The sequence below is a fragment of the Prinia subflava genome, chromosome 12 (assembly GCF_021018805.1).
Source record: "Prinia subflava isolate CZ2003 ecotype Zambia chromosome 12, Cam_Psub_1.2, whole genome shotgun sequence".
Taxonomy (NCBI): Eukaryota; Metazoa; Chordata; class Aves; order Passeriformes; family Cisticolidae; genus Prinia; species Prinia subflava.
Window position 1 is genome coordinate 16,880,424 of NC_086258.1, and position 20,818 is coordinate 16,901,241.

Sequence of the window (20,818 nt, forward strand, 5' to 3'; positions counted from 1 at the left end):
ATAACAACAGTGACACAGGTTCCCCACAGGTCTGGTTTTTAAGCAGTGTCTAATGGTGATAGAGAGTATGTGAGTTCATTAGAATTTTGGAGCATCGCTCCACCCTGATCCTTTATTAAAAGACTGCAAAAAATCCCATCCTAAAACCAAAACCCCAAAGAGGGGCAGCAAGTAAGGCACGTGGTGCATGGTTTGAATAAGTTTTTGTTATGAAAGATAAAGTCTTTCCAAGAATATCTGTGGACCTCAGTTCAAGAGTTTCACTATAAGCACAGTGGATTTGCTGTGAAAGGAAGGCTGGCAAAGGGAACAGGCTTTCAGTGTAGACACTTCCTTAAAATAAGAAGGCGAACTGAAATCTGGAAGATTCATGAGAAGGCAAACTGAAATCTGAAAACACGTGGTTGTGAAATCTGAAAAATACAGCACCTATGGAATTCTGCAGGAATCATTCTGGCAACAGAGTCGGAAAGAACCAAAATTTGATTTATACATTTATACATGAAGAATCTATATAATCACATTAAAGATGGGGAGGTGGAAATGATTGCAATCATCACAGATGAGAAACATGAGGATCCACTCTGAGGATCAACATGGAGCTTCCTCATGGAACTGAGCCATGTGCCTGCTCTGTTGGACACCAGCTTTTCTTCATTGTTGGGTGAATACTCCTGTTATTGAGCCCCTTGGGAAACACACTGGTGAACTCTGGGTGGCAGAGGTCTTGCCCAGTGTCCTGAGCAGCTCTGGGCTTTGGAAAAATCCCTGTGTATCTTTATTCAGGCAATAAATACAGTTTGAGCTCGTTTTGCCAGCAGGATCCGTAACAGGTCAGGTTATGGCCAGTGATAAGGTGGTGCTGATAACAGAGAAGCATCATTAAGCCAGAATAAAACCACTGAAGGAGAGTTTTTGTGTGTGTATTGAATATATTCAAGAAGTGAGGTTTCCTTTCCCCATTGGCAACCCGTCCCAATGTTCACTGCTGCAATTGTATAAAAACTGTTTCCTAATATCAAATCAGAATGTCTTATGTTCATGTCCATTACCTTTTTTCCTTCTGCTGTTCATATTTGAGAAGAATCTGGCTCCATATTCCCTACACCGTCCTACTAGGTGGCTGCAGATAGCAGTAAGATTTTCTCTTTAATCTTTAGAAAATTTTGTCTTTATCCTTGCCGGTGCTCTGAAACTGCCACCTTCAGTTCAGCAGGGGAACAAAGCAGTTGCTGGAGAGTTTGGTGCCCACTCTGTTAGGAGCAGTCTCAATCCCTTGACCAAAACACAAGATCTTGATTCCTTTCCCTTGTTTCACTCATTTCTTTGTGATGGATATATTTCTAACACCTTCACTGACAGAGGAATCATTCCTGATTCCATCTGACTTTCTGCTTTTGGTCAACCCTAGCTCTTTTTACAATAGATCTTTACCCATCTCATGTTGTTCCTGGGTGTCACAGAAGAATTTCCGCCTCATCCAGGACCATACTTGGTTGATGCCTACAAGTCCATTCAAGAAGCTGTATGTCTTCTGTTGGACAGCTGGTAAATAAACTCACCTGATAAAATGCAAGATTCCTTATCCCTACTTGTAAGCCACAATTTCATATTCCGGCCCTTATTTTAACTTTTGACACCCAGTAAGTCCTGAGACCACATTATTTGAAAGCAGAGGAAAAACACCAGCAGCATTCTTATTCTGATTCATTAGATCAAGTCAATTTTGATGAATATGGCATCTCAGTAAATCTCAGAGACCTGTGGCACAAGTACACAGATCTCCAGCAGTCCAGGTTAGCACTGGAAGGTAATGAGAGACATAGGCACCTCTGGCATGCAATTCCTGCTCTCCTGAACTCATCTTAATATTTCTTTTTCTTATCATAATATTTTTGTGTGCAACACATATCCACAGGTGAGTGAAGCAGAGATCAACAAATGAAATACAAAACTTCAGATTAAATAACAGATTTCCCCAGAGGGAAAAAATATTGCAGCTGAAATAGCAGTGAAGAAACCTCATCTTCAAGATGAGAAAAAGCCACTGAATTAGAGAAAAGTGTGACCCATTTAAAAGGTCATCTAATCCTTCCTTTATTCTAGGCAGGATAAACTAAAGCTACATTGCTTTTTTACAGATGTTTCATTAATCTCTTCTCTAAAGCTTCCGAAGACAGGCATTTGAAAATTTCTGTGGCAATTTATCCTTTGTGCTTAACTATTCTTAGTAGGAAGTGCTGTCCCTGTAAATCTCCCTTGCAGTAATTTTAGCACATTGTCCTGCTCCAGCAGAAATGGGGAACAGTTCAGTCCTACCTTCTCTGCCTTTTAGGAATTTGAAAATCATTAAGATACAACTTTCTTCTGCTTTCTAGATAGAAATCCATCTGTTTTTTAAAGCTTTCTTGATAGGACACAGGTGTTGTTTTACCTCTTTCACTCTCACTGCCTTCTGCTTTAGCTCCTTGGATGCTCACTGTTTTGAAGTGAAATTGTGTGAGGAATTTCTGCTGATCTCTAGAAAGCGCAAAATGAAGCAGAAGGAATTTTCAGCTTATTTTAACATATAACCCACTTGTTTTTACAGCAAAGAAGGACAATAATAGAAATCATAGAAGTCACAGAATAGTTTGGGTTGGAAGGGACCTTAAAGAGCATCTAAGTCATTCCAAGCCCCTGCCATGGGCAGGGACAATTTCCACTGTCCCAGGGTGCTCCAAGCCCTGTCCAGCCTGGCCTTGGACACTTCCAGGGATCCAGGGGCAGACACAAACAACATTAACTAATGTTTAGCTGGGATGTCCTGTTTGCCTGATCCTTTTCTGATTAAATTATGCTTATTCTACATCTTGCTCTTATGGAAATGTGGAGGGCTTGGCTGTTGCTGAGGTACAGAAACAAACACAGCTGAGATCACAGCAAGTGCTGTGATTTTTCTGAAGGAGTACAGCTCTGCTGAGGTTTGAAGGAACAGAATTCTGCTGAGGACAGAGAACATTTTGAACAAGTGATGGTTTGACTTCCCAGTTAAGGCACTTACACTACAACAAAACCCCAGTGCCACAACAGAAACCAGATGGAGCCCCAGAGGTGCTGCAGGAACTGACCCCCTCATCCCAGGGGTGAACACCTCCCTGAGTCAGATTTCTTGAAGCCAAAGCAACTCAGTGAGAGACACAGGAGAAGGTTCCTGTCCCTGCAAGATGACACACATGCCTTTGCCCTCAGAATTCATGTTTGGTGATTCTGCTGATGAGTGAGGTATGTAAGTGAGCTGGTGCTGGAAGTTAAATGAGCAATGGGATTTGTTTGGTTCCAATGGCACGTGGTCATAATCCCTAAAACAGAAGAGTAGAAGCTTTATAAATGAGTGTGTGTGTCAGTGATGTAGTGTTATTCTACACATAGCAAACAGCACCAGTCACTGATATTCAAAACAGAAACCTTTTTTTTTTCCCAGGTCAAAAGCAAGGAAAAAAAAAGAACAAAATCAATTTTCCTCTTCTGTCTTCAGCTTTTCCCTAATCCCTGAGGCAACAATGGCAAAAAACAGCTCGGGGAAGAATGTCCTGATGTACACTGCTGCTCTGGGGATGGGGTTGGCCATGAGCACCTCCTGCTTCTTCCTGCTCACTGTGGCCAGGACCTCCTCTGCCACCTCCACAGGGTGCACACCGTAGGACACCTTCCTGAAAAAGACTAAATGAGAGAGGAGTGAGAGATACAGACAGGTAGACAAGCAGGCAGATAGTCTGAGGGAATGCTGTTGAGAAGATACACAACTAGGGAATCAGGCAAAACAGTTTTATTTCTGTGCACTTCCAATCCCCTCCCCACTCCATTCTCCTCATCAGTATGTGGCCAAGATCTTTTTACAATTGAGGGAAAGTCCCTAAGAGAAGGAGCAACCTGAGTGCAGTGGGGAATTGTCCCTTAGGACCTTTCATGCTCTCCTCCCCCTCCATTCGTGATGCCCTGATGTATTTATTTTCTCACATAACATTGCCTCATTCCACGCTCCTTCTCTTTTCACCAGGCTAATATCACCTCTCCAACATCTCTTTTCTTTTGCTCCTCATGCCTGTTCATCCTTTCTACCATTTCCATCATTTTTCTTTTTTTTTCCCCTGGAAAAGCCTCCCTCCTGCTTTATGAGCCTCATCTTCATCCACCCAAACTTACATTTCCAAATAGATGCCTCCCAGTTGCCTGGTGCTGGCTGGCGATGGTATGAGCAGATGAAGGTTGGACTCACAGTGCTGACAGAAATATCAAATTCTTCCATTTCAGCTCTAAGACAATCAAAGAAGCCTACAGCAGCATGTTTGGAAGCAGCATCTGAAAGGAGAAAGCACATATGCATCTTGAGATAAAGGATTGCATGGGTAACGAAGCACCAATGTTTGGGAAAATTAGCATGGGATGATTAACCAAAACACAAAAGAGCTATTTCACCCAGTAAAATTATCATATGACATATTCAAAACAAGCAGAAAGAAATTATCTGCACTGGACAATTGTGCATGCAGTCTCTTGGACGTGTCAAACAGCACGTGTCTGCATTTCCCAGTCAGAAACAGCCCATCCTGGGTTAGCAAATAACAATTCTGTTATCTCCACAGTTCAGAAATGTCTTTGGTGGATGGAACTGTCCCTGAGAGGAGCCCTAACACCTTCTGCTCCTGCAGTTTGTAACACATCCATAAACCTCTCATCACAATTCAGAACAGCCTCTATTCTTTGGGAGTTCTGGATGAAAGACCTCAAAAATTTTCTGGAAAGCCAAGCAGAAAGCAATTCCTACATCTCCTTTTAAACACCCCCACCTAAATACATTATTGCTTCACAAAGGAGTAGCTCTTATCTACTCATATTTTATATTTACACACTATTTTTCATGAAGGTTTCTATCTATATGCACAAGTATAGATCAGATATAGACTTTAATTATACAATATATGTTTTGATATCTATATTTAAAATTTGCTGTCACATTTTTCTATCATCCTATTCTCAAGTCCCCTAGGCACCAGTTACATTCCAAATGTAGCATTTTAAGTATTTCTAATTGAATTCCAATTAAAAATAAATCAGCCTAATACTGTATAATACCAAATTTGGATGTTAATTAGCAGTTTTAAAAACCTATGATGATTGTCATGGACTCCTCACAACTTATGCATTAGAATTTATGTTTTTGCAATGTATAACTTACAAGCTGCACGAAATGGAATTCCTATTTTCCCTTGGATGCTATTAATGAGAACAATTTGGCCAGTTCTTCTTGAGATCATGTTAGGAAGAATGGCTGCAAAAAGAGAAATAGAAGAAAGAGACTCATAAGTAAAAGAGCTGAGTGTATTTAGTGAAAAAGGAGAGACAGCTGAAGTGTAAATGGCACAAACTCAATGAAGGTTGTCTCAATAATGCAAGTAAAAGTATCACAAAATCCAATAGCTGGAAATTGTCTCCTAGGCTTCACCTGAATTCTACATGCAGAGTTGGTTGCAGTATTAACCCATTTAATTGTCAATGTGCTTTAAGTTGTAACAGCAAAAAAAAAAAAAAAAAAGAAAGAAAAAATTAAAATACCTTTGGTTAATGTTATAGGTCCAAAATAGTTGGCATCCATTATCTTTTTATCAAGTTCCAGTGAAATGCTCTGCACTGCTCCCTTCACCTTCATACTGGCATTGTTGATCAGGATATCCACACAGCCATAGCAGTTCAGGATTTCCTTGGCTACATCTCGAATGCAGCTGATGTCTGTGATGTCCAGAAGTATCAGCTTTGGTGCATATGTCTGATGAGCAAGAGACTCATTTCAACGGCACTTCTTATGTACAAACTCTATTTCCATTTCCATTTCTATTTCTGTTTGGATTTTATTCCCCTTACTGGATTACCTAGACAACATGATGCAGAACCCTTAGTCATACTTAATACTTTTTCCTAGTTGAATCTGTGCGAGCTAACATGAAGACACCACTTTTGTGGTTATTTATGCAGACGAATGAGGCCCACTGCAAAAAAAATACACAAATATTTGTAGGTCTGATGAGCAATGACTGCAAAAATTTATGTGGTGGCTTTGGGAACACCTGTGCCCTGGAAGGAGCCAACTGTGTGTTGGTCACAGAAGGGAATCACTGCCATGAGCCTCAAGAAACACCTGCCAAAGAGCTGGAGCTCTTTGGGGCAGTCCTGCATGTCCATGCCAGTATTCTGTTTTTATTCCAAATCCCTTCCACCTGGGACTTTTTTCCCCAGATAGTGAAGCTCAAAATTAATTTGATCTTTAGACCTATCTCCCACTCCTTGAGCACACTAATCCTGTGAAAAGCTGATGGCATTTCCTGTCATTAAATGAAGCATATGGATCCCTCTCATCTAAATTATCAGGCAAATTCCTCTGCTGAGGATTTCTAGCTGGGTGCCTTGTTCAGAACACAGGAGCACTGAGATGTTTTACAGGATCAGCTCCAGAGAGCAGGATTTTGGCATCACGCTCTAAAGACCTTCAGAGGTGTTTTCTTTCTCTGTCTCTGTGTCTGCTGTCATTACCTGGGTGACCAAAGCCAGCACTGATGGCAAATCACGTTTATTGTACATTGATTTACTGGATCTAAAATTGCCTTCTGTCCCTCAGTGGAGCTGATGGGAGACATCTCTTGTCCCACGTGCAAGAACTGTGAACCTTGAGGGTTTTGTCAGTGTGAAAAGTGGGAATGGTTGGCATTGTAGAGCTCTATTGGCAGAAACGTGGCATGCCCTGTGTCATGATTTAGAATCCCAAACAAAGCACAGAGCCATTGAATTTGTAGTTGCAGTGGGGCAAGAAGAAAATAGTCCCCATCCTCCTATTCTTAGGGAGGAATGTAGAAGAGAATTTTTGAGAGAATCAAAAGAGATTCAAATTTGCAGAGCTGAACGCAAACAAAATAATTTAGTGCCTTGTATTTGGTTGATTCCAGAACAAAACTGGGAAAAAAACAAAAAATGCAATGCTATTTGAACTTTAAACTAGGCTTTAGGGCTTCTCTTACTAAACTTGCATTTCTACCTCATGTCTGTGTAGATTTATGTGTTTTAGTTTTTTTTGAAGGTTCCAATTCAATACTCCCATTTCTGGGCACTCCTGGGCCTGTGTGGATTTGGCCCAGGGGCATTCACACCCCAACACCTGAGCAAGGTTTATCCCAGGCTGGGAATACCTACCGTGCTGGGGTCTGTCACACTAATTAAGGCATCATACAAAGCTTCCAACTTTTCCCATGTCCTGCCACACAACACAAGCCTTGCTCCTCCTGCATGAAACACACGAGAACATTCTAGGAGAGAAATACATAAAAAAATAATAATTACAATAGTGGCAAATTGATTTTGTTTATTTTGCTGGAAATGGGGTGCTGGTTTTGCTAAGAGTGTTGAATCTATGCTTTACAATTCATTAATTTTGAAATAATATGAGCAAAAAAGAAAGCATTGACTTGTGATAGTACATAGGTGAGACATAAATTAAGTTTAATGTAATAGGATAATGCATAGTTAATGGTACAGCACAATGGCATTGTTCAGTAATGGGATTTAATAAAAAAGTAATTAAGGAAATAAATATGTCAGTTAATGGATGCCTGCTTTTATTTTTCTCAGAATAAATTCTTGCAGATAGACCTGAAGGTGCAGCTGATGATGTGCCCCAAACCTGAGGTCTGCTCTGGGTGCAGCCAGAGGGTCAATTGGCAGTGGGTTGGTTTTTTGTGCTCGTATGACTGAAAATCAAGAGTTATTCCTCCTGATTGGGTCATTCTTTGAAAAAGCTCTCAGCCTTGGAGCCCTCCTGTTTGGTTCCTAATTAAATCTCTGGGGCAGGCACATGCTTAATCAGCATGGGAACAAAAGGAGCGTGGTCTCCCAATGCCTTGCCAGCCTGTTTGGTTTGTCTCAGCTGCTGTGGCCTTTGCTGAACGGGTTGCTGTCCCCCAAGAAACAAATTTCCTTCATATTTCAATACCCACAGGAAATCCAGGCTAATCTACCCATTATAAATGTCTTAAATTACCATGTTAGACTCTTAATATCTGTATGGAAGTCTTAATGGACCCACCCTTGTAGTTTTGCAAACCTGTGCAGCTGGAAGCTTTTATTTAAGCAATCTTTTCCTTTATTTACACCAGTAATTTTATGAATGCCCTCTATTTTATTTTCTTTTTTTTCCCAGCATAGAAGGATTTTTAATTTAATGCCAGAACAATTATAGCAGTATTTTCCCTATAAACAACAGTCAAGGAAATCTTGTAAAAAAAAAAAGAGAAAAAATCTTCTATATGAACAGCAATAAAGGTGAAAAAGGAAAACCAATGATGTTCTCCTCTAGAACTTCCCTGCACTTTTCTGAGTTACAGCACTCAGAAGAAACAGGAACTAGGTTTCAATAACAACCACAAACCACTGAAAACATCTTCAATCATCATAGATTTGTTTCTCTTTTTTAACTTTGATGAATGTCGCCTTTAGTCCAGAAATTCTGGCATGTAGGAAAAGAATTTGGCTGTTTCCTTAGAGCCCACATCCACAGCAGCTGGCCACACAGCTGGTATTTTAAAGCTTTGAATGAATGGCCATCACATATGCTTGAGTGGAAAGTTGATTTTGCATTATTTGGAGTCATTCAAGCCTGCAAATAACATCCTGGTGTCAGCCTATGGGATACTGGTCACAGGTATATTTAGGATAATAAAATAAAAGAGCTTGGAGTGACCTCATTTTTCATCTACATAAAAACGAGTGTGGGAGCACCACACATAAACAATTGCCTTTCCAGCCTCAAGAGACAGGTAACAGCTAGCCATAGGGGGAAAAAAAGTAAAAATGAAAAAAGAAAAAAGAAGTAGAAATGCTAATAAGGAAACTGATGTTAGGAAAATATTTCCCAGGGGTCATGCAGTGCTGGAGAAAGCTGGCTCATCTTTGTGACCTCCTCTGGACTAGAGATGCTAAGTGGCTGGCAACCCAGGCCATCAGCTGTTTAAATAGATAAATTCTTACATACCCTTGATGCCTTAAGAGTTTTGCTTTTCTATTTTTCAGATCCTGTACTGCATTAGTGCCTAACTCTGAACTCCATGTAAAGTGTTATCTTCACATTTTGGTCAGACAGAACAATTCCTCTGGGCCTGGAACTCAAAGACACCCTGCAGCCTCAGGCACTGAAAAGCATAAACAAAAGTGAAGTGGGAGCAAACTGGGGGAAGCAAACTGGGGGAATACGACTTTATTACCTGGAGCTGTAATTGGAAGATTAACCCCTGCTATGTAAATGGACCACACTTATAATTGTCTGAAAAATTCATGACCATGGGTGTAGCCTCTGGGAGGCTTCTGACTGCCCAAAGTGCATCTGTTGAAGGCCTTTAATAAACACCCACTTTATTATTTTAACTCTGTCTAGCCTCTGTTCTGGGTACCACCTTCCTTGTCCTCTGCTAGGCAGCCCTGGAAGCCTTCAAGGGATGTAATTGGGGTGATGGAGAGGGAAGAGCTGCACACGGGGACAGAGGGGTGAGCATTGCTGTTCACAAGAAGCAGGAGCTGCTGAAGTCTCCAGGGGCTGAAAAGGAGCATGTAAAGGGTAAGGTGACACCTGTTTGTGCAGCTACCCTGCACTGACAGCCTGTGTAATGAGATCTTACAGTAGCAACACGCTAAAAATAGTCCTCAGTGTTTCTTGTAAAATCTCTCGTTCTACTGAAATAAATAAATACAAAGCTCCGCAGCTCCTGCTGGTTTACCAATAGTTCCCGTGGCTGAGGCTAAAAATATGCACTTAAAAATCATAGGTTTTGTTTATAAATATATTTATTAACTTCTGCTTCATCCAGCCAGTTCTGAATACATCCAAGGCAACATGTACATGTTTATCACGCAGAGGGTCCCCCTCTGGCTGCTTCTGTTCTCTGACACTGAGAAGAAATGAGACAACTCACCCTTGCCTAGTCCAGAGATGGCATCCGTGATCACCACTACCTTGTTCTGCACCGCTGACTTGGACAGCAGCCACCTGACTGACTGGTAAATATAAATAATTCCACTGATCCCTAAGAGAAGCAATGGTAGAGCAAGTACAGAAAGGATACCCATGGCTGTGGGAAACAAAAGACCACATGAGAGTAGAGCAGTCACTATACACACTCTAATTTTTTAATCATTCCTACAGTAATCACAGTACACATTCATGATTTTTCAGTTATTCCTACAGTAATCACATACACACTCATTATTTTTCAGTTATTCCCATCTAAAACCCATTGTTTTCTTATCTAGAAAATCCAGTGGTCAGCATGCCAAAGCAGCAACTTGAAGTAGTAGAAAGGTTCTTTTCCAGTCAATGGTGTAATGTTGGTTTTTAATAAACAGGGTAATATTATTTCTTTGTCTGTTTTTTCTCATTTTTGTATGGTCTAGGCAAAATTGGATTCCTTTTATGCAAAGTTACTGTATTTTGGCAAGACCATAATAAATATATATATGTATAAATGTATGTATATCCTATTATGCCTTGAGGCAAAACATCAGATAAACACTGAACTTTTAATTACACTGCTATTATTAGAAAACAGAGGAAAAAGCTTTTAATCCAAATTTCAGATAAAACTCACAACAGAAATCTTTTCTGTTGCAAAAGACAGAGAAAATACAATCATCACTTACCATGGCTATGAGGACTCCAGATACAGACAGAGCATTCTATTGTATTTTTGCAAACCTTTGCATGAAGGGTTTAATTCAGATCCTTTAGCACTTTCCCAGAGCATTTGTGGAGCTGCTTGCCCTGAATGAGGGTGGCTATGTATGGCCTGGTGACAGAGGCACTGCCAGAGTAAATTTAGCCTGCCCAGTGTGATCTGCATGCCTGAGCTATCCACCCCAGCAGGCTGGGCAGGCACAGAAAAGCTCAGCACAGTATCAATCCACCTGTACAAAGAAACACCTCTGCTTCTGCCTCGTGTTCCCTTCCAGTTGCTGATGATGTCTCAGTTTCTTGTGCTTTGTCTCCAAGTGATTTTACACATCAAAATATTTGTGTAAATGCCATAATAGGCCTTCAAAACCAAGCACAAAGAAGTTGCCTCTTGGAATAATCCCTGTTCAGCAACAGGAGTGATGTATGAATGTGTCAGCGAAAGGTCTCTGAGCAGGCTGGCTGGGGAGTTGTTGCTTTTTTATCTTCTTTTTGCCGGAGCTGGGATTAAATGCTCGAGACTTTATTTCGTGTTTGGACTCAGATGTTTATTAATTCTTATCTATAGTACAGTCCCAAAACCCGTGAGTTCTACAGCAATTCAAGCTAACAAACTAAAAATGGAGCCGTATCTCCCTATCTACAAGGCCTTTTAAGTACAAACTGTCCAATTAAGAAATGACACCTAAGTTATTTTTACTTTTAACCCAATACCCAACCACCCATGGCCTGCAATGCAGACTTTTCTACCCAATTACAAAATACCACCCAGACCCATGAAGAAGGTGAAAAAGAAGGACTCAGCCTCCACCCTAAACCCCCACCTTGCTTTATATATATTACTATATTCTAAAACCTTAGTTTTCCACCCTGTGATGTTACACACTTCTTTTCAAACTCCACACCCACAATCCCAGTGCTCTCACTCAATTTTGGGAGCCTTCTCCACAGCCTCAGGTCAATGCAGTGTTTGCTTGGGGGTCAGTGCCTGGCAGCACAGAAAATCTGGAATTCTCAGAGCCCAGGGTTCCAACAGGGAGTCAGTGCAGCACACAGAGCTGAAACTGAAAGCTGAGGTTGCCTGCCAAAGAGCCCACGGTTTAAGATTTCCAAACCACACAATTCTATAATGTGTCAACGTGTGAAACACTGCATGCATTTCTAGCTAAAACAGCCATGGGTGACAGACAGGAGTAAATATCTGCTTTTCAATGCAAAATGGCCACAGTGTCCTGTAATGTAAATCAGTTTCTGCAAGTGAATGTAAAAACATTGAGTCATGCCAGGCCACCTGCAGCAACAGAGAGGAAATCCAATTTTCCATCATTCCTAAAGCCCCAGCTATCTTCTCTTACTTTTAAAGCATCAGCTTTAATAAACAAATGAGCAGTTCCCTATCAGCAGCTGAGCCAGTTTGTTCCTTTTATGGAACATGATGTGTTGTTTGTTTAATTCATTCAGGGTTCTGGAAACATTTTTCCTGGAAAGTTGAAACATTAAAAAAAAAAAAGAAAGAAAAAAAAAAAAAGCACACACTAGAGATTGAGGACTTATATGAGTTCCAAGTGATTTGTTTCCAAATGAAGCAGAATAAAGGTATAAGAAATGTAAAAAAAGCAAGACCAGGAAAAAGTCAATTGAAAGAACTAGATAGCCCACAGTGTGTAAGACTGTAAAGATAAAATGCTATCATGTCCATTATTATAATGAAAAATTTTAAAGGAAAACTGCCACAGTAATCTGGGAAAATACAGATATACAGTGACAAAACAGCCAAATCTTGTGAAGCACAGAAATCTCAGTCTAGTGAAATACCAGAGAAATGCATTATGCACTGCCACCTTCAGAGCATTATTGGGAACACCAGAGGAACAAGGATATTTTAAAATTGTTCTAGAGGGCAGCTCCCATAAAAAGGGTAAATTATCTACAGAGGAACTTGAACAGAAGTGAGGTTTTCTCCCTCCCTCAGCTGGCTCTGAAAGTCTCCAAATCCTGAGCTCCAGGAACTGCCCCAGATGAGGCCAGAGGTGAACAGTGTGTGTCCAAATCTGAAACCTGATGGAGATCCAGGGCTTATCTCCTTGTAGTCCTCAACCCAGGTGGCTGTTTGAGAGCATCAGCGTGCACTTGCAAAAAAAATCTGCGTTACTGACACTTCACATTGTTCAGAAGTGCTGCACATGGCATGGGATGGATGTTCCTTGATGATTTCTTTGTGGGGCAGGGCTAAAGGTGCTGGGCTGGGGGGATGCAGGGTGCTGTTAGTTAGGGGCTCACGAGGTGAGGCTGCTGTGGGATTTGGGGTGCCTGGTGTGAAAAACAAAGTTTAGTTTTTAGAATTTTAAAAGATTTAATAAGGGGATAAAAATGGACAATGTCCAGCACTGGGGTGTTTCTGGCTACTGGCTGAAAAAACCACACAGTCAGTTTTAGAACAATGTTCTCTAGATACTGTTACATTACTGGGGTACATACATATTCATGAGTTTATGCATTATTCATTGTTTGTTTTGATGTTACAGGAACTCTTTTGTTTGGTTTTAACCCCTGACTTGTCTGCATGGCATCCTGTAGCTTAGGTCAATATACTGTATTTCTTCTTGTGGCTTCATCCTGTGGTTTCACACTCCCTGATAACAAAGAGTCAATAAAGTCTTCTCCTAATTATTTTCTTGGTGATCTGGTTCTTGTCACTTATTTCTTGGAGAGGTTAGAAAAACAACAGGATGGAACTAATTGTTTTTGCACCACTCCTTGAGCTAAAGGCATTTTTAACATCCCATATTTTGCTAAGGCCTACAATAAATTCATCACAACACTATTTATATAAGCTGTACTTAAACTGATAAGATTATTTTAACCAGCAGTTAGAAGGACTTATAAATTGTACCATATCAAAATACTTGTGATTAATAACAGCCTGCCAAAGCTGATACATAAATGTGAAATTATATTGTCATTTATAACACTGGGAGCCCAGGGCTGGGTGCCAGAGAGGTGCCCCTGGGTGCAGGTGCAGCAGCAGCTGGGGGATGTTCTCCTGCACATCCACACCAGGCTGAGCTGATGCACAACCCCCAGACGTGGCACATCACCAGAGCCATGCCCTTCCAGCACAGAAAGCCTCCCCAAGTGGGCCTGGTCCACAATCATTCTTGGTGCCTCTCCTGGGTCTGGTCCTGGCCTTGTTCCCAGCCCCAGTGCTGGGTCTGGATGTGTTCTCTGTGTTGGTCCTGACTGTGGTGTCCTGTGGTCTCTGTCCCAGTCCCAGCTGTTATCCTGTCCTGGTTCTGGTTCTGGTCCCAGCTGTTGTCCCAGTCTTAGTCCTGGTCTATGTTTACCTCCATGGTGCTGCTCCTAGTCCTAAAGATGGTTCTGGTCTGGACCCTGGTCCCAGTCCTGGTTCTGATTCTTATACGATACAAGGGGCCTTATAGATATGAGGGGGCTCTGCACCGTGCCCCAGAGCCCCAGATCCCCCCAGATCTCTGCAGCCTCGGTGCCCTGCAGGCCTCACGGCCCCTGTGGGTTCCCGGAGGCCCTGCCTGGCCCAGTTCGGAGGTGACGATGCCATGTGGGACCGTGCCAGAGGAGTCACAGCAGCCCAGGCGGGTGGCATTGGTCAGGGCCCCCGTCACTGAAGGCCACCGGACTGGTCACACAGCGCTGGCCCTCAGTGCAGCCGCTGGCGGGCTCGGGTCGCCTCCCACTGCCGTGGGCTCTTCTCAGCTTACAAATCCCTGCAGCCCTGCTGGGTTCCTCACACAGCGGGCACTGAAGCGGCCTCTACCAGCCATCAGCTCCGGTCGGCTGCCGCGTGTTTCGGGACAGTTTCCCGGGTATCTCAGCCATCAGTTCTCCACTCAAACCCGCGGCAGCCCCCGCCCGCCATGCTGAGCGCGGCACTTCCGGGCGGTCACGTGGGCAGCGCGTCATGTGACCCGCGGCGCCGCGGGCAGGAGGTGCGGGCGGGCCCGGGACGGGGAGCGGGATCGGAGACCCAGGGCGGGGAACGGGGGAACCCAGGGTGGGGATCGGGAGGGACAGCGGGGCGAGGGGACCCCGGGTGGGGAACGGGGGAACCCAGGGTGGGGATCGGGGGAACCCAGGGTGGGGAACGGGGGAACCCAGGGTGGGGAACGGGGGAACCCAGGGTGGGGATCGGGGGAACCCAGGGTGGGGAACGGGGGAACCCAGGGTGGGGATCGGGGGAACCCAGGGCGGGGATCGGGGGACCCCGGGTGGGGAACGGGGGAACCCAGGGTGGGGAACGGGAGGGACAGCGGGGCGGGGATCGGGGGGACCCCGGGTGGGGAACGGGGGAACCCAGGGTGGGGATCGGGGGGACCCCGGTGTGGGAATTTGAGACCGCAGTGTTGGGATCGAGGGGACCCCGGAGTGGGTTCGGGGGTTACTGCCGCGGCCGTGGGGCTGCGGGAGCCCCCGGGATCGCTGGGGGTCCGCGCGGGTTAGAGCGGTCTGAGCACAGGGGGATGGGGGAGATTCCGCAGGGATGAGCCCGGATCGCCCCGCCCCGGGTGCTGCCCTCCTGACGCTGCCCGTGTCCCCCTCCAGGTCATGGCCGCCCCCCGGGTGGTGCCGGGCGAAGCCTCCGAGAGCGACTCGGAGCCAGAGCTGCTGGTGGCGACAACAGCGGAGACCCCCGGAGCAGGGCTGAAGGTGCCGGGCGAAGCCTCCGAGACCGAAGAGGAGGAGGAGGAGGAGCCGAGGCCGAAGACGCCGCCGGTGCTGGCGGAGGAGCCGGCGGCCGTTTGGGGGGCCGGCCCCTCGCTGCTGCAGCAGCGGCTGCTGGAGGGGACGGGGCGGCTGCGGGGGGCGGTGGGCAGCGCCCTTCGGCAGAGCTACGGCAGCGCCGCCCGGAGCCTGGGCGGGCTGGGGGGAGCCCTGGGCCGGGCGCAGGTGACCGCCGCCGCTGCCGCCCACTGCCTGCGCCTGGCCCGCCGCGATCTGCGCGCCGTGGCCGACACCATCGACATCGTCACAGCCTGCCACCTCCTGCCCGACATCCGCGGGCAGCTCTGACCGGCACAGCCTGCCACCTCCTGCCCGACATCCGCGGGCAGCTCTGAGCGGCACAGCCTGCCACCTCCTGCCCGACATCCGCGGGCAGCTCTGAGCGGCACAGCCTGCCACCTCCTGCCCGACATCCGCGGGCAGCTCTGAGCGGCACAGCCTGCCACCTCCTGCCCGACATCCGCGGGCAGCTCTGAGCGGCACAGCCTGCCACCTCCTGCCCGACATCCGCGGGCAGCTCTGAGCGGCACAGCCTGCCACCTCCTGCCCGACATCCGCGGGCAGCTCTGAGCGGCACAGCCTGCCACCTCCTGCCCGACATCCGCGGCCAGCTCTGACCGGCACAGCCTGCCACCTCCTGCCCGACATCCGCGGCCAGCTCTGACTGTTCACCATCCCCTCCACGGCTGTCACCAGCGGTGGCACCAACACCTGGCAGACACCTGTGGACAGCTGCCAGCATCACTGCTGTCCTCGGCATCGCCGGCACCGCATGTGCCAGGGCAGGGTCATCACCAGCAGCGTCATCAGTGCAGCATCCTGCCCAGGCTGGAGGTGTGGTGGCATCCAGTCCTGTTTGCAGCACCCCATGCTGACCCTGAAGGCTGTTTCACCATGGTGGCATTGTCACCACTGCAGCCACAGTGACACCGAACAGTGGCTTTGGCACAGAGGCCTGGTGCCACAGGACCTGCATGCTCTGGTGACATCACTGCTGGGCCCCTGGCCAGGGGTCACCATCCCTGAACTGCAGCCTGGTGCTGGCTTGTCACCACTGGCCCCAACTGCCACTGTTTTATGTGACATGGAACTGAATAAAGCCGTGGTGTGTCACAGCCATAGTGGGGAGCTTGGCCAGTGCTCTGAGGACAGTAGTGTTACAGCAGGGGGGACAGGGACAGAGTAGGGTGACATGGGTATGGTGCCACATTGCAGTGGCCTTTGAGTTCGCTGATAGCCCAGGGGACAAGACTGGTGGCCTGGGCTGTATCTCATTCCCCAGGGACTGGTACTGTCACCCTCTTGTGATGTCCCTGGTGCTCCCAGCACTGTGTCCCTCCCAGGGCACACTGCCCCTGCTCCCATCCCAAGAAGGACACACTCTGGGGCCACACAAGGGTTTATTTGGGGGACACTTGTACCACACCACCACTGTCACCCCCAGAGGACACTGGGAGAGGGTGTGTGTCCTGGAGGGGGTCACATGCAGGTGTTCAGGCTGTCCATGTACTCCTGCAGAGCCTGCAGCCGGGCATCGATCTCCGCCAGTTCAGCTGAGGGCTCCTTGGAGCGGTTCTCTGGGGAGGCCAGGGCAGGAAAAAAGGGTTAACAAAGGCCTGGATTGGAGTATCCCTCAAACATCTAGGGGCTCAGAGGGGCCTCACCTTTACCAGAGCGCTTGCCACCAGTCCTGCACACTGGCAGCTTGTGGCTGGCAGCTGGGCGAGGCACCTGGGGGGGAGGTTGGGGGTCACCAGTGAGCTCCTGGTCACCCTGCTTTGGGATGGAGGAATGGGGGAACCCCAAAGGGACAGCCACTCACCATAGAGGGACCATTGAAGGATGAGGTGCTCAGGGGTCTCCGTGTACGGGTCACTCTCCTGTCCCTGCCCAAGGTGAAGGGGTTAAAGGGTGCTAGAAGGGATGCCCAAGCATCCTGCCCAGCCCCAGCATTACCTGCAGGGCACGGGCTCGGGGCGCTCACTGGCTTTGCTGCCAGGGCTCCCTCCCAGGCGCCAGCTCCGGGAGCTTTCAGCTGCAGGGAGAAATGGGGATGGGGGCAGTTAAGGAAGGAGCCCCAGCAGGCTGTGGGTGCACCCCCAGCGCTCTTCATGTTCCCTACTCACCAGACGAGCTGCGCCTGTGGCTCCTCGCTGGGCTGGTGCTGCCAGAGGCCACTCCATGCCGCTGGCTGCACCCAAGGGAGATGGTGGTAAGGGGGAACACGGGGCTGAAGGAGGGAGGAGACCCCCCAAGTACCAGGGAGGGATGGTGACAAGCTCAGTCACCACTGCTTACTTTCTGAGCTCAGCTTCCTTCTGCCGGCGCTGGCGGGCCCTGACATAGGCAGTGGGGTCGAAGCGTGGCTGACGGGAGCCTGGCAGGGGGAAGCAGAGGAGGGGGTCAGGGTGAGGAGGGAGTGAGCCATGTCCTGTCTCCACTCCTGGGTGTGTGTCCCCAAGTGTCCCATACCTGCAGGTGACAGGGACTTCGGCGAGGGGCGGCCCCGGCTGCTCCTGTGGCTCTCCAGGGACGCTGAGCGTTGCTCCTGGGGGCATGGGGCCGGGCTGGCAGATTTCTGGCGGCTGCCAAAAGGACCAGTACCATCAGGGGGGACAGGGCGACACCCCATGGTCACAAAGGTCCTTCTGCAGGGTTCACCCCAGCCTCACCCCCTCCTGTAGGAGGCCAGTTCAGCAGTCAGGTTCTTCACCCGCAGCTGCAGCCTCTGCTCTGACGACTTTGCCTGGGTCAGCTGTGAGGGGGAGAAAAGGTTCACTGTGCATCTGGCAGCCCTTGTCCCTACCATGGGCAGCTCCCACCCCTCCCAGCCCACCTCTGCAGCCAGCTGCCGGTACTCGCGCTGGTGCCGGGCCTCTGCTGCCCGCTTCTCCTCCAGCGCCTGCCACAGCCTGGGGGAGATGGCAGGGGGTGGTCTGGGGGTTCCTTCCTGTGAGACAGGGACCCCCAAACCCTTCCGGATGTCACCGGCGCCACTCACGCGTCCCGCAGGCGTTGGGTCTCCTCCAGGCGCCGGGCCCGGAGCTGTGCCAGCTGCTCCTGCAGCTCCCGCACCAGGGCCACGAGGTCCGGCCGCCCCGCGTAGGGCAGTGGCAGCGGGTAATGGATCCTAGAGGGGAGCACGTGGGGAGGTGAGGCTGGAGTCACTCCCCTGTGACCCCTGCCTGGCGTCCCCTGTCACCTGTCGAACTCCACGGAGTAGACGAGGATGAGGTAGCGCTTGCTGTTGAGGGGGGATGAGGTGGAAGGGGGAGGCCGGGTGACTGCCCCCACTTTGCGGCTGTGCAGGGTCTCCAGGTCGGTGTAGGTGAGGAGCTCCAGGCTGACAGAGTCACTACTCTGTAGAAAGTTTAAAAGCAGGAGGGCTCAGTGGGACACACACCTCACCTCAGGTACCCCCAAAACGCCATGTGGGGGAGCAGCACGGCCACACCTGCGTCAGAGCCGACTCCAGCATGCTGCAGAAAATGCCAAACTGCTTGAAATTCCCCGTTTTGCGCGTCAGGTCCTCGATGACTGCGAGAAGGGGGTGGCATTTCGATCAGTGGCTGTAGTGGGAGATCCCCTCAGCACCCCCAGGCTCCCTCCGACACTCACAGGCGGCATCGAACTCGCCCCTCCACAGGTCGGCGGTGCCGTGAGCCTCCACCTCCACCCGCAGCGTGGAGCGGGCCACGGTCACCCGCACCGTGTGCGCCCCGGGCCGGAAGGTGCACTCGGCCTGCAGGTAACGCGGCTCCCCCATGGAGCGAGGGGCTCTGCGGGCAGACACGGGCACCCCGGAGTACCGAGGAACCCCGGAGTACCGAGGACACCCCGGAGTACCGAGGGCACCCCGGAGCACCGAGGGACCCCAGGAGTACCGAGGGAACCCCGGAGTACCGAGGGCACCCCGGAGTACCGAGGAACCCCGGAGCACCGAGGGCACCTGAGAGTACCGAGGGCACCCGGGAGTACCGAGGGAACCCGGGAGTACCGAGGACACCCAAGAGTACCGAGGGCACCCCAGGAGTACTGAGGGCACCCCCGGGAGTACCGAGGGAACCTCGGAGTACCGCGGGCACCCCGGAGCACCGAGGGCACCCCCGGGACGCGGAAGGGGCAGTTGCAGGGCTCGGGACAGGCGAGCTGCGGTGGGTTCTGGGCTGGTGAGTGCACAGCGGTAGCAGAATTGATGGGCACTGACGGGATACGGATGGGAGGCCACAACACCACGAGTGGTGACCAGGAAGGGCCTTAGAGCTTTTGTTGACTTGGGCTCTGCTGGGGGCGGGCTCAGTTTGAAGGGGTGGAGAGAATACAGAGGAGGAACAAGGGGAGAGCCATGGGCTTGGGCCTGCTGCCTGGGGAGCAGCGGGGATCCCAGGGCTTCGGGGGCCTGTTCTGGGGCTACCGAGGGAAGGGAACTGAGGGTGGCCCGGACCCGCGGTTATGCTCAGGCGACAGATACCGGGAGCGACCCTGCCGCATCGGAGGAGGCTCACCGCCCGCCGCGATCCCCGGCGCCTCAGCCGCGCGCCGTCCCGCCCCGCCCACCCCACCTCATTGGCTGGCCGTACCACACCCCGCCCCAACTAATTGGTTGGCAGCACCACACCCCCCCTGCCTCATTGGCTGGCCGCACATCATTCCGTTGCTCATTGGCTGTCGGAGCCGCCCGTCATCTCAAGTCATTAGTCACTCTGCGCTGCCCGCCTGTCTCCTGCTGCCATTGGTTGTCAGGCAGAGCCCGCCTCCCAGTTCCACTGTTCCATTGGTTAATGTAGCCGTCACTCATTTTCGGGGATGAGGGGAGCCACGCCTGCAGTGGCAGGCCCCGCCCCTTCCCGTGCTTCCTGAGGCCCCGCCCACTATCGATCATGGCCGCGTCCCGCTGGGATGTGGGACCCGGAACCGGGCGGGTTACTGGGCCTGGGGAAAGAGGTTCGGGCTGGATGTGGGAGGAGAACAGAGCTGGAGGCAGTGGAGAAGGGCACCGACAGATTGCAGAGCAACTGAACCTCGAACCTCTTTTTATTAACCAGTGAGAGACTGGGGGAAATCTGGAGGACGCCCCTAGAGGCCGCAGGACTCCACTGGAGGACAAGGTTTCCCCCTGAAATGGAAGCGGCAGCTCCAAGGCTCCAGATCCTCCCTCAGAACCTTGCAGGAGGTCGGTCCCCACAAAATGTGGGGTAGGAGAGCAAACAGAGCACCCTCAGCACACCCCTGACCTGCCCCTGGAGTTCCAGCAGCCCTTCTCAGGCAGGACTGTGTCCATGGGTCTGTGCAGTGGGTGACACTGATGGCATTGTG

General features: G+C 49.3%; 3 protein-coding genes across 3 annotated transcripts; 1 reads left to right on the forward strand and 2 right to left on the reverse strand.

The window, feature by feature from the left end:
- Positions 1–88: 88 nt before the first annotated feature.
- On the reverse strand, positions 89–14,466 carry DHRS7C (dehydrogenase/reductase 7C). Its single transcript, XM_063409023.1, has 7 exons — positions 10,714–14,466; positions 9,990–10,145; positions 7,222–7,334; positions 5,596–5,806; positions 5,219–5,311; positions 4,186–4,341; positions 89–3,702 (listed from the first exon to the last, which is right to left on the reverse strand). Exons 2-7 carry the CDS (start codon positions 10,141–10,143, stop codon positions 3,494–3,496), a joined length of 936 nt encoding a protein of 311 aa, XP_063265093.1. The 5' UTR covers positions 10,144–10,145; positions 10,714–14,466; the 3' UTR covers positions 89–3,493.
- Positions 14,467–14,610: 144 nt separating this feature from the next.
- On the forward strand, positions 14,611–16,621 carry BLOC1S3 (biogenesis of lysosomal organelles complex 1 subunit 3). Its single transcript, XM_063409024.1, has 2 exons — positions 14,611–14,709; positions 15,323–16,621. Exons 1-2 carry the CDS (start codon positions 14,638–14,640, stop codon positions 15,788–15,790), a joined length of 540 nt encoding a protein of 179 aa, XP_063265094.1. The 5' UTR covers positions 14,611–14,637; the 3' UTR covers positions 15,791–16,621.
- Positions 16,622–16,885: 264 nt separating this feature from the next.
- Positions 16,886–20,051, reverse strand: CCDC61 (coiled-coil domain containing 61). Its single transcript, XM_063409022.1, has 14 exons — positions 19,974–20,051; positions 19,121–19,281; positions 18,957–19,039; positions 18,705–18,862; positions 18,504–18,632; positions 18,339–18,414; positions 18,175–18,257; positions 17,975–18,087; positions 17,801–17,879; positions 17,629–17,693; positions 17,459–17,537; positions 17,325–17,388; positions 17,167–17,233; positions 16,886–17,079 (listed from the first exon to the last, which is right to left on the reverse strand). The coding sequence occupies exons 1-14, from the start codon at positions 19,991–19,993 to the stop codon at positions 16,982–16,984; spliced, it is 1,275 nt and encodes a 424-aa protein (XP_063265092.1). The 5' UTR covers positions 19,994–20,051; the 3' UTR covers positions 16,886–16,981.
- Positions 20,052–20,818: the final 767 nt, after the last annotated feature.

Coding starts and splice junctions, on each gene's coding strand:
- CCDC61 (XM_063409022.1), bottom strand. CDS start 19,993: ATGCGGCAGGGTCGCTCCCG. Junction 18,863..18,956: donor TGGAGTCGGCTCTGACGCAG/GTGTGGCCGTGC, acceptor AACTTTCTACAG/AGTAGTGACTCTGTCAGCCT. Junction 18,088..18,174: donor CTGGCCTCCTACAGGAGGGG/GTGAGGCTGGGG, acceptor TCCTTTTGGCAG/CCGCCAGAAATCTGCCAGCC.
- BLOC1S3 (XM_063409024.1), top strand. CDS start 14,638: ATGCTGAGCGCGGCACTTCCGGGCGGTCACGTGGGCAGCGCGTCATGT. Junction 14,710..15,322: donor CGCGGCGCCGCGGGCAGGAG/GTGCGGGCGGGC, acceptor GTCCCCCTCCAG/GTCATGGCCGCCCCCCGGGT.
- DHRS7C (XM_063409023.1), bottom strand. CDS start 10,143: ATGGGTATCCTTTCTGTACTTGCTCTACCATTGCTTCTCTTAGGGATC. Junction 7,335..9,989: donor CATCTCTGGACTAGGCAAGG/GTGAGTTGTCTC, acceptor TTTCTCTCCTAG/AATGTTCTCGTGTGTTTCAT. Junction 3,703..4,185: donor GGAGGCATCTATTTGGAAAT/GTAAGTTTGGGT, acceptor TCTCTCATTTAG/TCTTTTTCAGGAAGGTGTCC.